The 21,651-nt window shown below is 42.5% G+C and overlaps 1 protein-coding gene and 1 non-coding gene across 6 annotated transcripts in view; one reads left to right on the forward strand and one right to left on the reverse strand.

The window, feature by feature from the left end:
• The window catches only part of HHAT (hedgehog acyltransferase), a 325,652-nt gene that overhangs the window by 268,956 nt on the left and 35,045 nt on the right, over nt 1-21,651 (reverse strand). For all 5 annotated transcript variants that reach the window (XM_078441116.2, XM_081791895.1, XM_078441115.2 and 2 more), the window contains one exon: nt 16,414-16,481. In XM_078441116.2, coding sequence (XP_078297242.1) covers nt 16,414-16,481 — 68 coding nt within the window. The remainder of the gene's footprint in view (nt 1-16,413; nt 16,482-21,651) is intronic.
• LOC132687000 (U5 spliceosomal RNA) lies at nt 7,904-8,020 on the forward strand. Its single transcript, XR_009613943.2, has one exon. It is a non-coding gene; the product is annotated as a U5 spliceosomal RNA (small nuclear RNA).

The raw sequence follows: 21,651 nt of genomic DNA on the forward strand, positions 1-21,651 counted from the left end.
AATTCCTAATCACACTGAGCAAAAGTCACCTCTGAACAGGAAAACCTTTATAAGATACCGGAATCCAGAAATGTTTCCCTGCACATTCAAAAGCAACAAGCTCACCTTAATGGCCTATAAATTTCCAAAGGAGAAAGAAAAAAAAAAAAAAAAAAGAGGACTAATATGTAGGAACTCCGCACAGAAGAAGCACTGCTCTCTGAATGAACTCAGGCTGATGATTCATTTAGCGATTATTGGAATAGTTTTCTCTTTCAACAGATGCTTTGCTATTTCTAAAATAATTTGAACAAAATTATTTTACTGCCCACAATTTCCAGAGACACTCTTCCCCCAACCAACATTTCCTCAAAGATAAAATGTTTTCCCTACCAAATTTTTTATTCTGTAAATAATAAAGTCTCTGCTTAAATGTCTTTACCGGCCTCCACAGGTAAAGAAGATACTCACAGGATAGGGATCCATCGACAGGGCTGGCGTAAACTACAATGGTTCTACTGTGTGTCATTCCCAGTCTCTTAACTGGCCTTCATGATCTAGCCTCACAATCCATCCAGGGCATAATGGGGGCAGATGGATGTTCTGCAGAAGAAAAAGCCTCTCAAGACGACTTAACTAAATCAAGAACACTTAAATTCTTCGAATCTCTTCAACCCAACTAACAACCTAAACTCAGTAACATTCTCTGACTACCCCTCTACCTACCTACTTCCTAGAAGTTGTTCCAGAGTATTCAGGACTTATGCATATACTTGATCAAACATGTAAAGATTCTGTCTCTGCCTTTGTCTACTCTATATTTCTCCTTTTCTTCCTGGAGCTAACAAAAAGAATCAAATTTTTAAAAAGAAATAGTACTTTCTAGTATGAAGTCAAGGCTTTATAAAAATTATATTCCTTTCTCCACACCTCTCAAACTGGAAAAACACTATATTTTCTACCAAGTATATGGAGAAATGAGTTGTAAATGAGTAATAAGGCTGATAAATAAGTTAGGGATCATGACAAAAAAAGTAATAGAACAGGATGGCTGGACAGCCAATTATTAACATATGATTTCCCAGCTACAAACTCTAATAAATCATGTATCCTATTAGCGTCTCTTCTCCTGAATACCAAAAATACAAAAGGAGTCACAGTAACATAGAAGAAAAAAATGGTCCACCAACCTTTGAGGGCCTTGGCCCCTAACATGGCCCTCCCACTCGGAGAATTTGCTTTCTGCTTAGGAAGTTTGCATACATACAAGAAAACTAGTTAATACACAACATCCCTGCAGTGGGCAAAAACTAGCAAACTAGAACTCCAGGTGGAATCCCCAAATGTCAAGTCTTCAGGGCAGAAGGCCAATTGAGAAAGATATGAGGGATAGAGGCACCTGGATGGCTCAGTCAGTTAAGCATCCAACTTCAGCTCAGGTCATGATCTCGCATTTCATGGGTTTGAGCCCTTCACTGGGCTCGATGCGGACAGCTCAGAGCCTGGAGCCTGCTTCAGATTCTATGTCTCCCTCTCTCTCTCTGCCCCTCCCCCACTTGTGCTCTGTCCCTGTCTCTATCTCTCTCTCAAAAATAAACATTAAAACATTTTTAAAAAGAAAGATATGAGTGATAAAAAAGAAAAACTAACATTTTTGTCATCTTTCCAGGGGGTACAGGAGGGCGAGTCTTCATCATCCCAGATACCATTTTTTTCCTTGAATTTTACACACTGCATGAAAGACCAGGGAAGTGGCAGAGTATATGAAGGGTTCTCCCACACACCTTTTCTATCTGTCCCCTTTGCCCATTAGCTGCCCAAGCTCTCAAAGAGACACCTCCCTGTGAAAGAGAAATTACATATACTGGTCTCTGCTCCCAGTGCCTGGCACAGAGCTCCTAAAACCCTTGTAATTTCTTGTAATAAGAGCATAGGAACATTTTTTGTTCTAATACTTGGTCTCTGACCCTAGTTCCTGACACAGAGCTCCTAATTCCCTTGGAATTTTCTGGTTGGGAGGAACACCTTTTGTTGTAACAAGGTGACTCTTGGTGGCCTCCCAGATGAGGGCTGCTCACCAGAAAGACCAAGCCATGATTAGAAGCTTGGAATTTTCAGCCCCACCCCCTCTCCAGAGAGGGGAGGCAGGCTGGAAGTCAAATGAATGTTCATGCTTAGGTGAGGAAGCCTCCATCAAAGTTCCACAAGTACCAGGGTTCACAGAGCTTCTGGGTTGGTGAATGCACGGAGGTGCTGGGAGAGGGCGCTCCCGGAAAGGGCATGGAAGCCCCACACCCCTTCCACAGATCCCGCCTATGTACTTCTTCCATGTGACGTTCACATGTATCTTGTATCACACCCTTGTATAATAAACTCATGTCTCCCTAATCCTCCCATTAAGGATAGCTAAAAACTCTGGATATAACTATCAAACAAACATAAGGCGACTCTCAAAGATGAAAAGAAGAAAGCAGCCTGGCTAGGAAACTCAGGATTTGAGGAATGACATAAACAAAATAAAATAACCCACAGATGGGCTTCATAGGGCAGATGACATAGGAAAAGAATCACTGAACCTAAAGATAGGTCAATAGAAATTATACAATCTGAGAAACAGAATAGGCTTAGAAAATAAACAGAACCTCAGAGTCCTGTGGTACAATTATAAAAGATATAACTTTCATGTCACTGCAATCCTAGAAGGAAAGGAAAAAAATGTAAGGCTGAAAAAAAAAAAATTAAAATAATGGCTACAAACCACACAAATTTGATAAAAGGCGTAAACCTACAGATGCTGAATGAACCCAAATCAAATTAAATATACCAATTAAAAGAAAATGGCAGGGGTGCCTGGGTGGCCCAGTCTGTTGAGCGTCCAACTTTGGCTCAGGTCATGATCTCACAGTCTTGAGTTCGAGTACCGCAACGGGCTCTGAGCCTGCTTCTGATTCTGTGTCTCCCTCTCTCTGCCCCTCCCCCCATACTCTGTCTCTCTCTGCCTCTGAAAAAATGAATAAGTGTTAAAAATTTTTTTTAAAAATGAAAAGAAAATGGCAGAATGAATTTTTAGGAAATGATCCAAATCTATGCTGTCTATAAAAATTCACATTAGGGTCGCCTGGGAGGCTCAGTCGGTTGAGCATCCACCTCTTGATTTCCCCTCAGGTTGTGTCTCATACTCTCTTGGGTTTGAGCCCCACATCCGGCTCTGCACTGACCCTGCAGAGCCTGCTTGGGATTCTCTCTCCCTTTCTCCCTCCTTCCCTCTCTCTCTCTGCCCCTCCCCCCAGCTCGTGGTCTCTCTCAAAACAAACTGAAAAATAAATTATAAAAATTCATTTCAAATACAGGTAGGCTGAAAGTAAAGGATAGAAAAGGATACACCATACAAAAGAAAGCAGCAGTCACTATATTAATATCAGATCAAGACGACTTTGGTGAAAGAAAATCACCAGGCTCAAAAGGATCGTTCAATAATGATAAAAGGGTAAATCCGACAAGAAGACAACCCTAAATGTGTCTGTACCAAATAACAGAGCTGTCAAATCCATGAAGAAATGACAGAAAAGGAAAGACAAATCCACCATTACAGCTGAAGACTTCAACACCCCTCTCTCTCAACAGTTGATAAAACTGCTGGACAGAAAAACCAAGGATACAGGAAAACTTACCACCAACCAACAGGATCTAATCGACATTTATAGAACATTCCATCCAACAGCATCAGAACACACATTCTTTTTAAAGATCCATGGAACATTCACTAAAATAGACTATATCCTGGGCCATGATACAAATCAACAAATTTAAAAGAATTTCATCATACACAGTGTATTTTCTGACCACAATGGAATCAAACCAGAAATCAGTACCAGAAAGATAACAGGAAAATCTCCAAACACCTAGAAATTAAGCAACATACTTCTAAATAACCCATTCTAAATAGCCCTCCCCCCTGCCCCATGCTCATGCTCGGCCTCTCTCAATAATAAATAAATGTTAAAAAATTTAAAAAAAAAAAAAAAGAGTAAAAGTCTCAAAACTCTAAGCTACCACCTCAAGAAACTAACAAATGAGCAAAATAAACTCAGAGTAAGCAGGAAGAAGGAACCATAGATAAGAGCAGAAATCAAGGAAACAGAAAAATCAACGGAATGAAAAGCTAGTTCTTTGTAAAAATCAAGTTCACAAATCTCTAGCAAATGGAGAAAGAATAAGAGAAGACAGCCTAAATTACAGATATCAGGAATGAAACAGGATATCACCAAGCTCCACAGAAACTGAGGCTAATAAGGGATATTATGAACAACTCTATATACATTTGACAACTTAGATAAAATAGAATAATTCCTTGAAAAGCACAACCTACCAAAACTCACCCAATACAAAATATATCATTTCAACTACCAAAAAAATTAAATTCATAATTTAAAAACTCCCTAAAAAGAAATTTCTAGTCCCAAGTGGTTTCACTGAAGAATTCTATTAGACATCTAAAGATGTTCTTTTTAAGAGGGAAACACTAACACATTTTGCAAGTCTCACAATAAACACATGAAATCTGAAGTTAAAAATACAAGACTATATATAATTGCTCAAAATCCAACAGTACCAAGAGAAACTACAGTCTGATATCCCTCATGAATATAGACACAAAAATTCTAAACAGAACATTAACCAATGAATTCCAGCAATGTATAAAAAAATTATACACTACAACCAAGTGGGTTTATCCAGGGATAGAAGGCTGATTTAATATCGAAAAATCAAAGTAACCCACCATATTAACATATTCTGAAGAAAAAAAATCCCATGATCATATCAACTGACGCAGAAAAACATATCTGACAAAATTCAATGCTCTTTCATAAAAATTCTCAGAAAACTAGGAATAGAGAGGAACTTCCTCAACTTGATAAAGAATATCTACAAAAAATATACAGAAACATCAAACTTACTGGTGAAGCCTGAATGGTTAAGAATAAGAAAAAGACAAGGATGTAGACTCTCATCACTCTTACTAAACATAATACTGGGAGTCCTAGCCAGTACAATAAGAAAATAAAAGGTATACAGATTGAAAATTAAGAAATAAAATTATCCTCATTTGGTTGTCCAAGTAGAAAACCTTGACAAATCAAAAAAGGGAGAAAACAAAAAACACCTCCTATGATAAATGAGTTCAGAAAAGTCATAGGATATAAGATCAAAATATAAAAGTGAATTATACTTCTATATACTAGCAATTAACATAGAAATTGAAATTAAAACTATAAGACCATTTATAATTGCTCAAAATTTAAACACTTAGGGGTGTCTCACTGGCTCAGTTGGTAGAACATGCAACTCATGAGGGAGACGAGGGTGGGTGATAGGCATTGAGGAGGGCACCTGTTGGGATGAGCACTGGATGTTGTATGGAAACCAATTTGACAATAAATTTCATATTAAAAAAAAAAAAAAAAAAGAACATGCAACTCTTGATCTTGGGATTTTGAGTTCAAACCCCAAATGTAGAGTTTAAATTTAAAATAAAATTAAAAACAATTTTAAGTGTTAAAAAAAAGGAATTTTATAGGTATAAATTATAGGTATAAATCTAACAAAACATGTATAAAATTTGTATGCTAAAAACTACAAACACAAATAAATCAAAAGAGGTATATAGAATAATACGCTACCCTCAAGGGCTCGAAGAGTCAACGTAGTAAAGACATAAGTGTTCCCAAAATTGATCTAACATTTTAACAAAATTCCTATTGAAATCCTAGCAAAATGTTTTGTAGACACAGAAAAGCTTATTCTAAAACGTATATGGGAAGGCAAAGGAACTAAATGAGCTAAAACAATCTTGAAAGAGAATAAAATTAGAAAGATTATATTACCTGATTTCAAGACTTACCAGTAATCTTAGAGAATGTGGCATCAGTGGAAAGACAGACACACAGATCCATGGAACAGAAGTGAGAACCCAGAAATACAGCCATACTAGTCTGGCCAATTGATTTTTTTTAATTTATTTATTGTTGAGAGACAGAGTGCGAGCAGAGGAGGGGCAGAAAAAAAGGGAGACACAGAATCTGAAGCAGGCTCCAGGATCTGAGCTGTTAGCACAGCCTGATGCGGGGCTTGAATCCATGAACTGTGAGATCATGACCTTAGTGGAAGTCAGGCACTCAAGCAACCAAGCCACCCAGGCACCCCTGGCAAATTGATTTTTGACAAAGGTATAGAAACAATTCAATGAAATGAAGAATAGTCTTTTCAATTAATGGTGCTGTAGCAACTAGACATCCATAAGCAAAAAACATAATAATAAATAAGCCTTTACCGAAGCAAAGATAAAAATTAATTTGGGTGCCTGGCTGGCTCAGTCAGTAGAGCATATGACTCTTGATCTCAGTGTTGTAAGTTCGAGTCCCACGTTGGGTGAAGATATTACTTAAGAATATTAAAAAAATTTTTAACTAAAAATGGATCATGTATTTAAATGTAAAATGCAAAATTATGAGACATCTGGGAAAAAAATAAAAAAATCTATGAGCCATACAACTAGGCCAAGAGTTCTTAGAAATGACACCGAAAGCACAATCCACAAGAGAAAAAAAAAATTACTAAACGGGACTTCTGTGAAAGACCCTAAGAGGATGAAAAGTCAAGCTACTGACCAAAAAAATATTCACAAACCACCAATGTGACAAAGGACTAGTATCTAGACTATATAAAGAACTCTCTAAACTCAACAGTAAAAATAAAATAAACAACCCAGGTGGAAAATTGGCAAAACACATGAACAGTATTTCACCAAAGAGAATATACACATGACAAGCACATGAAAAGATGTACAACATCACTGTTAGGGAAATGCAGATTAAACCATGAGATATCACTGCACGGCTATCACAACAGCTAATATTTAGGGTCTTAATACCAGATGCTGGCAAGTATGCAGAAAAACTAAGTATCTCATGTATTGCTAGTGGGAGTGTAAAATGGTAGAGCCATTCTGAAAAATAGTTTGGGCTGCTCTCTACAAAAGTAAACATACCTGTATCGTACAATCCAGCAATCAAGCTCCTAGATATTTATGCCTGAGAAATTAAAACTTATGTCCACACAAAAACCTGTACACAAATACTCACATTATATGTATTCATAATAGCCCCAAACTGGAAACAGCCAAAATGACCTTCAACAATGGAATGGTTCAACAGTGTGTGGTCCATCTGCATCATGGACTAACACCCTGCAGTGAAAAGCAATGAACTACTGATACACATAACTTGATGGATCTCAAGGACGTTATATTAGAGTGTGGAAGAAAAAAAAAAAACAGTCTCAAAAGGTTACATACTATATGATTCCATTTGTATAACATTCCCAAAATGACAAAATTATGAGATGGAAAATGTAACTGGTTCCATGGGTTAGGGGCAGGGAGAACAGGATGGGTGTGATTAGAAAGAAGCAGCAAGAAGGTTCTGTACCTTGTGGTTCTGTATCTTGCTTGTGTTGGTGGTTAGGGGATAGAAAAGGAAAGGAATGGAACCATACTCAAAGTCCCAATATACAAAAGGGCTAAAACTGTAGTTTCTGTGGTTGAACCAGGACAAAGCATATAGACAGATTTCTGCTTCGCCCCCTAATGGTGGCTCCAGGAGAGGCAGTGACTACAAAGTTGAACACTCTCAAAGTGGATGACTCAGGCTTCTCATTTGCATTCCCATAGTACCCTTCATAGAGTACAGTCTTTTCAAATTTAAAAGAATATTTCTTCCAACTCAATATTTCTAACTATGAGAAGCATACTTACAGAATTTCTTGTACAAACTTTGGGTAGAGAGTAGTACTGATGGATAAAGAGTCACCATCAGTGAACCAGGAGTTGTGGTTGGTGGACTAGTAAGATTGACAACCCAAAGCCATACTCTGGTTTCTCTTCAGATCGAATAAATCTTTCGCCTTTTACTAAAGATTTCCGTGGAGAGAAACAATTCTGAGTCTTTGGACAATTTTTTGAGGCCTTGCTTTGTGTAAGGCTGTATCAGTTGTTGTAACAAAAGACCAATCTTGTAGGAGTGGGGGAAGAAGAAAAGTCCTTCCAGGACATTTGAAATTTTCCTTTTTGCTAACTTTAAGAGCCATTATGCTGAGTGTCAGCAGAGTGACACTCAGCAGACTTCTAAAATAGCAAGATACTAATTAGGGACATTACCTGATAGAACCATTTCACTGTATGATGAAGCCTGAGTAGTTTACTAGGAATGTCTTCTAATGGCAAATAGCTTGGAATCCCTCTCTATATAATTTCACAGTAGCGCAAGCTCCAAAAGGATTTCATAGGGTTCTGGGACTGATTTCTTCTGCTTGCCTAATAAATGTGTGATAGAATTTGGTCTGAGGTTTGCTTTCATGAAACCTGGGAGCCAAATGATGAAATAACTAACCCCCACCCCCACCTTTATTTACATCTTTGCCCACAAGTCCCACGATCTCCATCTCACTCTCACCCTGCAGCTGCTTCTAACTTCTTTTAACAGAGACTTACCAACTGTGATGTCATGATTTTAAAAGGCAATAACCTTTTAAAGAATGCTGACAGGCACTACTTCTAGGAAACTACTGAGAGAAGGAAGCATTTCCCTTCCTCCCCGCATCTCTCCCCGAGTTTCAGCTCCAGGCCGCAGTTCACACTGCCTAAGCTGGAAGAATCTGCTGCTTCTCTCTGAATGCCATTAGAACACGGAAAGAAGGAGTGAGTTGGCATGTGAAGGGCTCTAATCGGAAATGCAGTCCCAGATGGCTGCAATTCAAATAATATCCAATATCGTTATCTAAAGCCGTACCTGAGAGTCTATTACCATAAGCAATGTTAGAAATAAATAATTTAGAAGTGAAAGAAGTGGTGTTCAATATATACGGTGGGTTAGAGATTTTCTCAGGTTCTAATACTCTTCATGAGGATGAGGCACAACAGTCCCTCAGACAGTGGCCCCCTCTTCAGAGTACTTGGATAGTGAGTTCAGCCCTGAAAACACTGAGAGAGAGAGAGAGAGAGAGAGAGAGAGAGAGAGAGACAGGCATGAGCAGGGGAGGCACAAAGAGAGAGGGAGACAGAATCCCAAGCAGGCTCTGCACCATCAGCACAGAGCCCCATGCAAGGCTCAAGCTCACAAACCCAGAGATCATGACCTGACCCGAAGTCAAGAGTTGGATGCTTTACTGACTGAGCCACCCGGGCGTCCCTGGAGGAGTACTACTGACCCATCATTTAAAATGCCCTGTGAATTAAATCATCATTCTCTCTTCAAATATAAAAATAAAAGTCATCCCTCAAAAAAAAAAAAAAAAAAAAAAAAAAAAAAAAAAAGCCCAGCACCCAGAGCTTCAGGGAAAATGGCCCTAAGTCTAGCCCTCCTTTGGTTCTATGTCCCTTCACTTCCTAAGACTATCCCCTGATCAGACTCACAGGGCGTCTGCTCCCAACCATAGAGTAGGGCTGCCTCAGCCTCGGATGAATCCTTCCTGCAAGTGGCTCGTTGGAGAACCTAAAGTCAGAGAGCAGAGGCTTCTCGAGCTTTCAGGAACAGGTTTAATGGGAAGTTTGGCACCTGCCTACTAATAAATGTTGCACACATGGCACAATTCACATCCAGACTCTTTTCCCAGAACATACTACTTGGCAGCAAAGTTGTGGGACAGGAAGATATTTAACTGCTACCCACCTCCACCTGCTGGAAGCTACTAAGAGTAAAACCGAAGAATCTGACTTTTGTTGAACCACCAAGCAGATTTGGGTCAGTTCAAAGCATGGCCCTCCAGGGAGGGCCTCAGCTCAAATCTGCCTCCTCCAGGGAGCCTTCTCTGGCCATTCCAAGGTTAGAAATTCTCCCAGAAATTTTTGGCTATACTAACAAGAGACACTCACACACCTGGAAACATTGTGTTAAGTGTAATACTAGGGTCAATTTTCAGGCAGGACACACAAATAGGGCCAGTTGTCCTGGCTGTATATTACTGGTATCTGTTCAGTTTGCTTGAGGCCTCTCCCCTTTGTTAAACACAGACAGCAGCAGCCCTGTTAAAGCTATCTGTCAGCCTGGCATTCTCAGACACGGTGTAAGCAACTTAAGGAAAGAAACCACACCTCTTACTTCTCAGCTTCTGGCACCTCTCGCAGCCTGGGCCCCAAAGCAGTTGGTAAGTAAACAGTCACATGTAAACTGACTGCTTTGTGGCCAAGAAATTTCTCACTCAAAACCTATTTCCCCACTGCAAGGTCTAAGTATTCATGGGAAACATCCCGTTTCTACTCATCCCTCTCCCTTTCCCCTTCTCTCTCTCTCTCTCTCTCTCTCTCTCTCTCTCTCTCTCACACACACACACACACACACACACACACACACACACACACTTAGTTTTGCAGAGCTAAACTCTTGGTTCTAACTTCACCTTATTTCCCCTGGCTTCTTCAAGTGCCTTTATAATGAAACAATATTTTCTATGAACTAGTGGATATGAGAGACAGGAGGGCAAAGCAGGGTGCCTGTAGGCTCAGAGTGAATGAGCAAATGTGATGTGTACCCATCTGCATCGCAGATCCCATTTGGACACAAGGCAGAGAGTGGCACTTGTGTCTGTCCTCCCCAGGAAATCACCACCACCTCAGTTTCGTCCTGCCATACATCAAGAAGGAAATCCAGCTGGGATGAAGCTAGATAAGAGTATACTGACAGGTAAGAAGCAGGAGTTCTTTATGTTAACAAGAGGGAAATCAAGCCCAACGTGTGCTCGTGAAACTTCCTTCCATCACCAGGCTGTGGGTTTCTTGGCCCCACCATGTGGAGATTCTTCAGCCCACATTCTCTCTGCCTGGAGGGGCTGGCAGAGAGCACAAGAATCTGCCTCTGCTGAGCAGCCCCTCTGTGAAGGGGCAAAGCTGCATAAAATCCAATTTTCTGTTAATAAGGATAGGCTTAAAGTTCTCACGCACAGCCCAAGTGCTTATTAATCTGTTCCCATCAGATGGAGGGAGGCAGAGATATATAATGACACTGGCATCATCTTTGAGAGGCTATGGCTTAACAAAAATGAGGTAAAAAACCTAAACTCTCTAAACCCGCCAGAATTTACACACATGAAACAAAGCCAATGTTGCTGAGGGACCGGTGTTCCTTTACAGTAAGCCCCCAACAAGACAGGCGTGTTCACCGTAATCCAACAAACACTAGTGGACTCTCAGGCAGGGAGAGGTGGAGACGAAAGATCCTCTTACATCTACAACAGATGACGGTTAGATAACGACGGTTCAGGAAGGAGTCCTGGGAATGGAACTCACAGAAGAGAGAACGAAATGCCAACCGGAGGCGGGAGCAAGGGGAGAGGAGTCGGGGACGGTCCCCTCTGGGCTGTTCCTCCAGCAGAGGGGAGGTGCACACCAGTCGCGGGAAGCATCATGTGTAGGAAACATCAAGGCATCTGCAGGGAATGGCAGACAATCCTGTTACGTAGCAGCAAAGGGTGACCACAAGGATCCGAGGTGCTGTAACCAGGTAGGGTCAGTGGACAACTGGGCCTGAATGTCAGCTACGGAGTCTGTACTTCACACATCAGAAATGGGGGGCCATGAATGGGTTCTGAGTAACATTAGGAGGTAACCCATCCCGGACATTAACTCCAGAGATGCAGAAATCTCGGGGGCTGAGGGGAGGTAAGGTAAAGGTGCAGGGTGGGCAAAGCAGGAAAATCACAAGGTTCCTGGAAGAGGCCACAGAAGACCCTATCGTGGTCAGCCTCTATCTTACGCCTCCTCCCCACACCCAGCCTCCCAGCCAAGCTGAATGATTCTCGCTCTCTCATCCGGGTCCAAATGCACACTACGCCCTTCACCCACCTTCCCCACTGGCTCCCAGCACCGCCGCTGGAACCGCCATGAGTCCAGGTCATATGCACCTTCTGCTTCCGCACGCCCCACGGAGGGTCGCACCACACGCCTCGCCACCCATCGTCACCTTTCCCCCAAACCCAGAGCCCAGTCAGGAGAGACACTGAGCCCGGAATGTCCTGGCCTCCCCACACACAGCACATCCCCTGCAAACCTCTTACACAGTAGACTCGCAAGGAATATTTGTTAAGTGAATCAAAACAGAGCTTGTTGTGTTTTTAAGTATTGAAATACAGAGGAATTAAAAATTAAGCTGAACCTGAAAATCTGTACAGGCAAAAACTTCAGTAGCTAAAAACTGTCTGTACTTTAGAATAGTACCTCTTTTCTCCTCACCAAGACTTAACTGAACAAGCTTCCCTTCTCTGATCGTGTCTTTTCTTCCTAACCCTCTGACAGGCACCGAAAATCCCTCTCTGCCTCTTCTGAAAGAACTTCTTACCTACAAGGATGCCCCAGTTTCAGAACCTGCCACAGGAAGGAGTGTCTTCAGGAAAGAAGGAGGAATCAATTACATGTAAAATCTTTCGTGTTACATTAGGCTTTTGAGTGCTCTCTCCAGTAACGGTCTGCTTCTGGATTTAAATGCTTCCCTGCTTGCCAGAGAAGGGGAATCAGCAAATCTCAACTCTGAAACAAGGAGGTTTTCCACGGAAGGTAAAAAATAGCAAGCACAACAACACGTACTGGGCATACGTTCTGCACCAGGCACACACATGCTGGGCCTTTTCTGTCCAGCATCTCTTTCCCCACAACCTCCCCTTCCCGTGTAATAAAATTAAGGCTCAGAGGAGGTAAAGCATTTTCCAAAATGCTGTAAACTGCATTGTGAACTCAAGTCCAACCAACTCCAAACCTGCACTCTTTCCATTCTGCTACCAGAACCAGAAATGATAAAAGGGGAAAAAGTCACGACAGTATAACCTGACATAGAGCTTCGCTTGTTATCAGTTTGATTCAGACCCTGTCCAGAAGCAAGTTTCCTATATCAGGCAAGGAACATGGGCATGAAAAAGTTTCCTTTATCTCTTGGGACCACCAGCAAGAAAACCAGCACGAAGACAAAGACAAGGGGACCATCAAACACCAAGTCAGAGAACGGCCAGAACTGGAAAGGTACCAGGCGGGACCCATCCCTGGCCACCCATGAGCTCCCAGCACACAACTGTTCCAAGAAGCACTGGAGCCTGCAGGGAAGGGCGCTTCTAGGCCCAGAGAGCAGATATTGCAAAGGATGCAAACGTCTCAGCATATGGGTCATGAGCAGTCATCGACGGCTGCACCCACACAAGCTCTCCCACCACATCTGGTGTCTCAGCAAGTGCGATTGACTTTATACCAGGCCCAAAGGCATTCCTGATTGGGCTATAATCCTCCAAACTGTTAATCAGCAAAAACTGGAGGACCATGGTCCAGCCCAGACCCCCTTCACTATCCAAGGAAGCTCCATCTTGAGTCAGCATCTCCCCACTGCCTCTTTCCCTTCTCCAGTCATGGCAATCCCCTCTGGAACAACATCTCCCTACTGAGGACCGTCCCAAATCCTACCATTCTGTGGAGCTCAGCAGTGCGGGAACTTCCTCCTCCCCAAAGCGGTTTCTGAATGCCTGGGCCGCGGTGGTCTCCCCCTACCCTGACTATAAACACGGGCGCACTTAGCATTTACCTACATGTCTATCCAGATGCAGTTAGTTCTGATGCATTTAACTCCAGTGTCACAACCTGGCACAGTTAAATTCAACAAAACACTCACCTCTTCTAGGCACTGAAGAGGCAAGAATGATTAAATCCCAGCCCTGACCTTGTGGGACTCACAGTCTAGTGAAGAATGGATAATATAAGATACAACTGTCCAAATACATTTATCATCATAGGGCACAAGATACAATCCAAAGCATTCTATCACATCACCGCATCTATTTGCTTCATATCATTTAGCTCAATCTGTGGCTGTTACAATTGTCCATTTACCTACCGTCCATCTGTCCCCACCAAGAGACAACGGGACAGGAGCCTTGTCTGTCTGGTTCACTACTGTGTCCCCAACACTCAGTTCAGACATGGGCACAGAAACACACTCATTAAAAGTAGTACGTGTGGAAGGAGATAAAGAGAGAGGCAGTGAAGTGTCAGGAATGATGAGCACGAAAGCCCCAACTTAGAGGTCCAGGCAACGCTTCTGTGACAGGGAGACAACTGGGCTTGGATATGAAGAGGGAGTAAGGACCAGACCGGGAAGGGGAGAGACACAATCCAGAAGAGGAAACCGGATGACCAAAAGAAAGGGCAAATCAGAAATGACAAAGGCAGTGCAGGGAGAGCTCCTAACTATTGCGGCAGACCGGTTACTCTGGTAAATGCCTGGAGACATTTTTGACGGTCATGACTTGGGTCAGTGGTTGCTGGTACAGTCCAGGGAGGCTGCGAAACACCCTGCAATGTACAGAACAGCTCCCCCACAACAAAGAATTATGTGGTCTAAAATGTCAGTAGCACTGAGTTTAGCAACCCTAACATTTAAGGGATGGACTGGTCAGAGAACATTAAAGCTTTTGTCTAAAGTTCACAATTCCTACACTCACCAAATAGCTTCTTTTGATTAGAATTTGGAGCAGGGTAGCATTTGCTTACCACCTCCTGTAACCTCAACAAAAGGAAATGTTCAGCAAGGAGTGTCCAGAACCTATCTGGCCTCTCTATTAGCTGAGATAAGACTTTCAGCAGATATCTGTGCACTCCCTAATGCTGCATTTGGCCTCTGGGTCTGTTTTATGATCTTCACCAAGATCATAGTGTCAATTTCCCTCATCCGTTGACTATCCACCAGAACTCTCTGTCTTCCCTCTAAATTCTAAGACTCCAAACTACCCAACCCATTTGCAAGGGATGAGACATAGAAAGATGAGGACAACAAGAAGTGCTCAATAGCACCAGATAAATGGATGGATGGTCAGATAAACAGAGGGATGGACAGATTTTTCAGAGTGGAAAAAGACGGAGTCCTTGGAGCTCCAAGGGCATGCATCTGTGCCTTGTGCACTTTTCCAGGAAGGCAGGGTTGTGCTGCAAGTTGACACCCACGCCTCCCCCAGCCCTGCTATGGGGGAGTGGTCTGTCATGGAGAATCCTTAGCAAAGGTCATCTCCCCCAGACTCCGTGGCCTTGGCAGGGAGTCAAGCAGCTGGACTTGAAGGAGTGGCAACAGGAGCTGGGAAGTCAGCAAAGACAAAGCCCCTTTGTCTGGAAGTGGCACACACAGCAGGACTGAGCCTGCCCCTTGACAATGAAATCTGCGGTAGCTCCAGAACACGCTGGGGCCTGACTCTCAGTTCAGCTGCAGACGCTGCCTCCCAATCACTTCTCTTCTCAAGAGCTGAAGGTCTCTTAGTCTACAATGGGTTTGTTTATTTTTGCCCCTGGCAAACAATTCGGTATTGTCTGAAACGCCTGAATTGTAACTCTAAGAGAGAAGGAAAAAAAAAAGAGGAGATCACCATTTTGTTGTTGTTGTAAAAGATCCAATAGGGGAATATTCCTAAAGAGTGGATCTTAAAGCTCACAAAGGGCTACCTCCTGCTACATCTCAAATTCCACCATGGCAGAAGTTTCCCAGATTTCTTCATCTCTGAAGTGAGCATGACACCATCCACTTTACAGTCTTACTAATATCCTAAAAGGGCTTTTTTTTTTTTTTTTTTTTTTTTTTGAGAGACAGAGAAACAGAACATGAGTGAGCATGTGCAGAGGGAAATAGAGAATCTTAAGCTGGCTCCACGTGGAGCCCAACATGGGGTCCTATCTCACAACTGTCAGATCTTGACCTGAGCTAAAATCAAGAGCCCGACCCTTAGGGGACTGAGCCACTCAGGGGTCCCTAAAAAGGCTTATTTAAATCAGAAACATTTACAAATGGATGCAGTGAATGAAAACTCAATTTACACCCAACTTTTCATGGGAACTTCGGGTGAGTAGAACAAAAAGCCAGGAATGGTGCCCCACACGAGGCAGGACATTCTTCCCAGTCCCAGAAAAACATAGGCCTTCCATCTAATAGAGTGGCTCCATACAAAGCCAGAGCTGGAAAGAAGGGACAGATTACCCTAGAAAATCAAAATGGAAATTGAATAAATTGCTACAATTCTAAGCAAGACCTGCAACTCTCACAGCAGAAAACTATCAGCACAGGCAGTGCCCAGTTTGGAAACGAGTTGTCTTCCAAAAGTTCATTTGTAAGTCGGGTGTTCGGAACTTGGAATGCATCCTTTTATATCCCAAGCCAGCCCACAAACACTGACGGAACTTCGAATACATCTGGCACACCACCCACGGCAAAAAATAAAAAAGCAATGTTTTTATATCATTTAAAAAATCTATCAAAGCTCTCAGAAAGACAAAGACACAGCTCATCACTGGCCAAATACAAAAGTGATGCAAAATACTGAAACGAGGTTTGAAAATTGAGAAGCTTTATCATTTACCCACTTAAGTACCTTCTTAAATCCTCCAAATAAAGTGCCGGCCTCCAGGTCAAACTGTCGGTCCAGTTCCTCTTCATGTTCTGACAAGAAGAAAAACAGTGTTTCATTAGTCACAAATCTAAATAAAACTGGGTTGGTTTAAAAGGAGACGCATGAAGAGAAAGTGTGCTTCCTGGAAAAGCTGCCGGTGGTCTCAGCTACAGGCATGGAAATGGGTCACACACCTTGACCCGCCGCACCAGCCTTCTGTGACCTAAGTTCCTGGAACTACGTACGTAGTGGGGCTGACAGAAATGTCCCCTTCAACTTGTAATAAAGGTCACAAATGGAGAGTGATCAAGAGAGAAAGCTTCCAGCACCAGGAACCAAGGGAGGATTTAGCAAAAATGCCTCACTTGTATAGCTGGTGAAAAATTATCTTAAACAGATCACACCACAAAATGATGATCACAGCTCCATGATATGGACATAATGCTAACAAGATTATAAAATGGAATCATATAATGGTAGTAAGTATAAGCATACAGTTGGTTTAAAACAGAAAGTATAACAAAATATTCATTCAAATACTTCTTAACGGTGTACAATAACCAGGCCCACATTTAATATATATCAGGAATGAAGCAAAACAAGACTGGCATGGCCTTTGCCCTCCTGGGGTTCATGGTACCCCAGGGAAGAGAGACGAACCAATAATGATAAATTACAACAGTGCTGATGAATACCATGTAAGGAAGTGAGGAATGTTAAGGTGTCTGTACGACGTCCAGTAGGTAGCCCGATGGGTATGAATGGAGTTCACGAGTACCCTAAGTTGGAGATGAGGACTGAGGAGTCCTCAGCATAAGGGTGAGGAAGCCACCAGAATGGCTGAGATCGCCCCCAAAAGGCACAGAGTGCATAGACCAGGGAAAACCAATGCTCATCAGACCAACACCCTACAAAAGCCACAGAAGAACCAAAAAGGAACTACCCAGAAAGATTACAGGAAAACCAAGTGAGTGTGCAGTCATTAAAAAATAATCACGAAATGATGCTGGTTTCACAGTAGGATCCAGGGGCAGATTCACACACACTAGAGGCAAACAGCAGCCCGACCCTCCAACCACAGGCAATACTGCCTCCAGGAACAACAGAAAAATGAGGGGTGGTAAGCACTGGCCCAGGGTGCCCCAGGGCACAACTCGAGGACACATTCACACTGTATCCTGAGTGGTCCAAGAGGTGCTGGGGAGATGTGGGATTGAAGCAGGGCTCTGGTTCTTTCTGTTACTGCTGTACACACATCACGGTGTGTGTGTGTGAACTGTGCACAGACTCAAGTCCCAGGGAAGAGCCCACAAACAAACAGAACATTATGCAATCCAACAAAGAAATAAAAGTAACAGGAACCTCCTAAAATTCATTAACATAAAAAGGGTGGAAAACCTCTAGGCCTCTGGCCTCTTCTGTTTTGGCTTCACTAACATACAAAGAGCAACCTCCAGAAACATCAGAATTGTGCAGAATTGAAACAAAGCAGAAACCTGCTTTTTTTTTTTCTTCTTAAGAGCACAACGCAGAAGCAGTGAAATTTTACAGGCTAAAGCATCAGACTTCTTGAAACTGGAACAGAGCTCCCTCTAGTGGGAAAAAGGAATCCTACACAGATAGAATTCCTACTGACCAACTGAAATACTATAGGAGACACCGTCATACAAAATATAAAAAGATGAAATTAATTTTAGCATATTTTATTTATCTCAACATGGAATCAGTATTAAACAATTATGGATGAGTCATTTTACATTCCTTTTTCTAATTCTTCAAAGTCCAAAATACATGTTATCCTTACAGTACATCTCAATTGGAAACGGTCACATTTTGAGTGCTTGTATGGCTAATGGCTACAGTATTGGACAGCACAGCTCTCCACCAAAAATCCTCTCTCAGGTTTAGAGAATTTCTACAATTCACCCTCGTCTGATTTCTACACACACACACACACACACACACAAATACATTCGCAACCCCTTTGGAAATCACTGCCTCCAAACCATCTTAAGTTAGTTGACAATGTGCTGCTATGTAACTTGGTTGAGAGAAGAGAATGGCCGCTGAAAACGTGTAGCGGGAAATCCTTCCTGAAGAGCTTCAGCCTTCAGAACCTCTCCAACGAGACCCTCCAGGTAGGGATCCCATATTCCCATACTAGAGGCAAGAGATTTCATCATACCTCACACACACTCAAGCAAAAGGACGCTGCAAATGGAGAGAGGCCTTCCCTGCCTGAGCATTTCTCTCCACACCACACAGGCCTGTCGGGCAGAGCCAGCTCTTTCTTCGAGGTGCCCTGGTTCTATCTCCCAAAATTCCGCGCTCCACAAAACTGCCTGAGAGCATAGAAATGAAGCAATTTCTGCTGATGAGCCCTCATTACTAAATCAGCTGTTGATTCTCCCCACTCCAACCACCACCCAACAAAAGGATACATCAAAGTCCCATTCTACCTACTGAGGGAGAGGATTTGCATTTTAATCGATGCCAATGAGCTGTGGTGGTAAACCATTTACTTAAAAGCACTAACTAACCTACCCTTTTCACCCTCAACATTATGATAGGAAACCATTTCTGGGGTAGGGTGGGGGTAATTAGAGGGCAATAATCAGGAAGAGGGGGAAACACACACACACACACACACACACACCCTCGTATGACACCAGCCACTGCCAGGGACCAGCACGCCCAATCATGGCTTAACATGTCCTGCTGTTTCTATGCATTTGAAAAATTCCAATCAGCTCCTACTGGTTCTTTATTTCTCTAGGAAGCCGCTGGGTACAGCAGACTGTGGCAGTAAGTAAATGAGTGGAGAAAGGGAGCAGAAAAGATGGGCTTCTCAAGATAAGAGAATTTAATGGTAAGCACCTCTCAAACATTCATATGAAATATAGAGAAGGATGGCAAAGTGCTGGTTTTTCCAGGACAATTCCTGAGAAATGGGAGGCCCTCTCCTCCCTTCTCCCAATTCCCACTAAGGGAATGAAAACTTGATTTGGAAATAGCCCAAGCAAAAGCAAATCAAATATGTAAATAGGATGCAAAGCAATATATAACATAAACAGCCTTCAAATCTAATAGGGCTGCTCATCTGCTACTCACCTGAAAGAAGCCAGGCCACCAGGGGCGCGACTTGCATGGAAATCCTTAGGGCTCCAAGAAAGGAGGAAGCAGCCCGGGACTGAGATGGAACACTCCAGCAAAGAGGAAGCCATAAACTCCTGCATTTCTCTTGTGTTGACACAACAGGGAGCCCCGGCTGGACGAGTGAGGAGCTGTGGAGTCCAACACTGAGGGTTGCCTTCAAATGCCCTCCAGCCCAGGCCCTGTCTCAAGTCACCATAAGAAGTTTACCTCAGGTGTTCAGAAAGTAGCCTCTCTGGAAGCCGACACTCCCCTCCTTTGAGGGCCAGGGTCCACAATGGAGGAGAAGGCCAGACAAGCCTGAGAGGATAGGCCAGGAAGCTTAGATTCCGAGTAGGAAAGCCGGAACTCAAATGTTTCCTATGACCCTGGCCACAGGTGGCAGGGGAAAGAGGGTCAACTCGAACATGAAGCATTGCCAAACAGATCACTAGGAGCCTGAGCTGTGACACCACACTACTGATGCTAGCCACGAAGATAGGCTGTCCACTTCTTGGCTCCCCCAGGGGCTATGCATTTGGGTCCTTTCACAAAAGACCTGTTGACTAAAGGGTCCCCGGCGGCCCCTTCCACGGTTATAAGGGCAAGGTCACCTGTTGGAAAACAGGACCAGTGGACGCCCCCCCATTTCCCCTCCCAGAACTGGGCCCTCCAGAGTTGCCGGTTTGTCTTGCAACCAAATTCCTCTAGTCACAAAAGCAGGGAGGATAACTTTTCTCCTGATGACAAAGCCCATCCCTCATGAGAAGTTAGTGTGTTGTATGAACATGACAAAGAATCTCTAAACGTGCTGCTATATCCTTTCCTCATAAACAAAGACTAGGGGTAAGTGAGAAGCACAGGTGAGTTTAGGAATAAACAGGTAGAAGGTGAAAATGCTCAACTACAGTTGTATCCCACTTTAAGAACAACTAGTATATAAACAAAGAAATTTGATGTGGCAACTCAAATCCTTTGTTGCATGTTTGCTTAAATATCAGGGCTTCCTGGTGCCATGGAGTTTATTTAGAGAAACATTAACCTCGGCTCACTGAAGATTTTTAAAAACAAAAATAAAATGTCTGTGAAATGGAAATGCCAATTTATGGAAAACACCATTCTGTTTAATATCCAACTAATCCTAATATCCAACTTTTCAGGCAGAGAGCACAGCATAACAGCTAAGCCTGGGCTCTGTAAAGCCAAAAGGATCTAGGGTAGCCTACTGTTCATTACAGAATAATCGTCACAGGAAAAAAGTAGAATTTATAAATAAACCCAAGAGATTGTATTTTGAGAGAGCAAATAAATACGCTGAATAGACAAAACCTTTGTAAATTCCCTAAAGCAGGAAAAAAAAAAAAAAATGAGACATGTACGTTTCAAAACATTGTATGACATGGGGCACCTGGGTGGCTCAGTTGGTTAAGTGTCCAACTTTGGCTCAGGTCATAATCTCATGGTTCATGAGTTCGAGCCCCACATCGGGCTCTGTGCTGACAGCTGGGAGCCTGGAGCCTGGAGCCTGCTTCGGATTCTGTGTCTCCCCCTCTCTCTGCCCCTCCCCTGCTCGTGCTCTGTCTCCCTCTGTCTCTCAATAATAAATGTTAAAAAAAAATTTTTTTTAATAAAAATTTTTTTTAAAAAATTAAAAACAAAAACATTATATGACCTACAACTGGATATTAATACATTTGAAAATTTCAATGAAATGGAAAAATATAGGGTGCCTTGCTGGCTCAGTAGGCAGAGAACATGACTCTTGATCTCAGGCGTGTGAGTTTGAGCCCCATGTTGGGTATAGAGATTACTTAAAAATAAAATCAGAGAGGAAAGAAAAGTATAAATTACTCGAACTGACTTCAGAAAACCTAAATATAACCTGAAATAACTGAAAGATACTGAAGTTTTCAGTGAATCTATTTCCAGAGACCCCATGCCCAGACAAACTTACAAGTGAAGAATATCAAACTTTGATGCTGACATTTCGCACACTATTTAAACAGTTCCATAACATGACAGAAAATGAAAAGTTTCTCCATTCCTATTATAAAGTTAACAGAATGCTAATACTGAAATCTGATTAAG

The sequence above is a fragment of the Panthera onca genome, chromosome F1 (genome assembly GCF_046562875.1).
Source record: "Panthera onca isolate mPanOnc1 chromosome F1, mPanOnc1 haplotype 2, whole genome shotgun sequence".
In the NCBI taxonomy this organism is placed as follows: Eukaryota; Metazoa; Chordata; class Mammalia; order Carnivora; family Felidae; genus Panthera; species Panthera onca.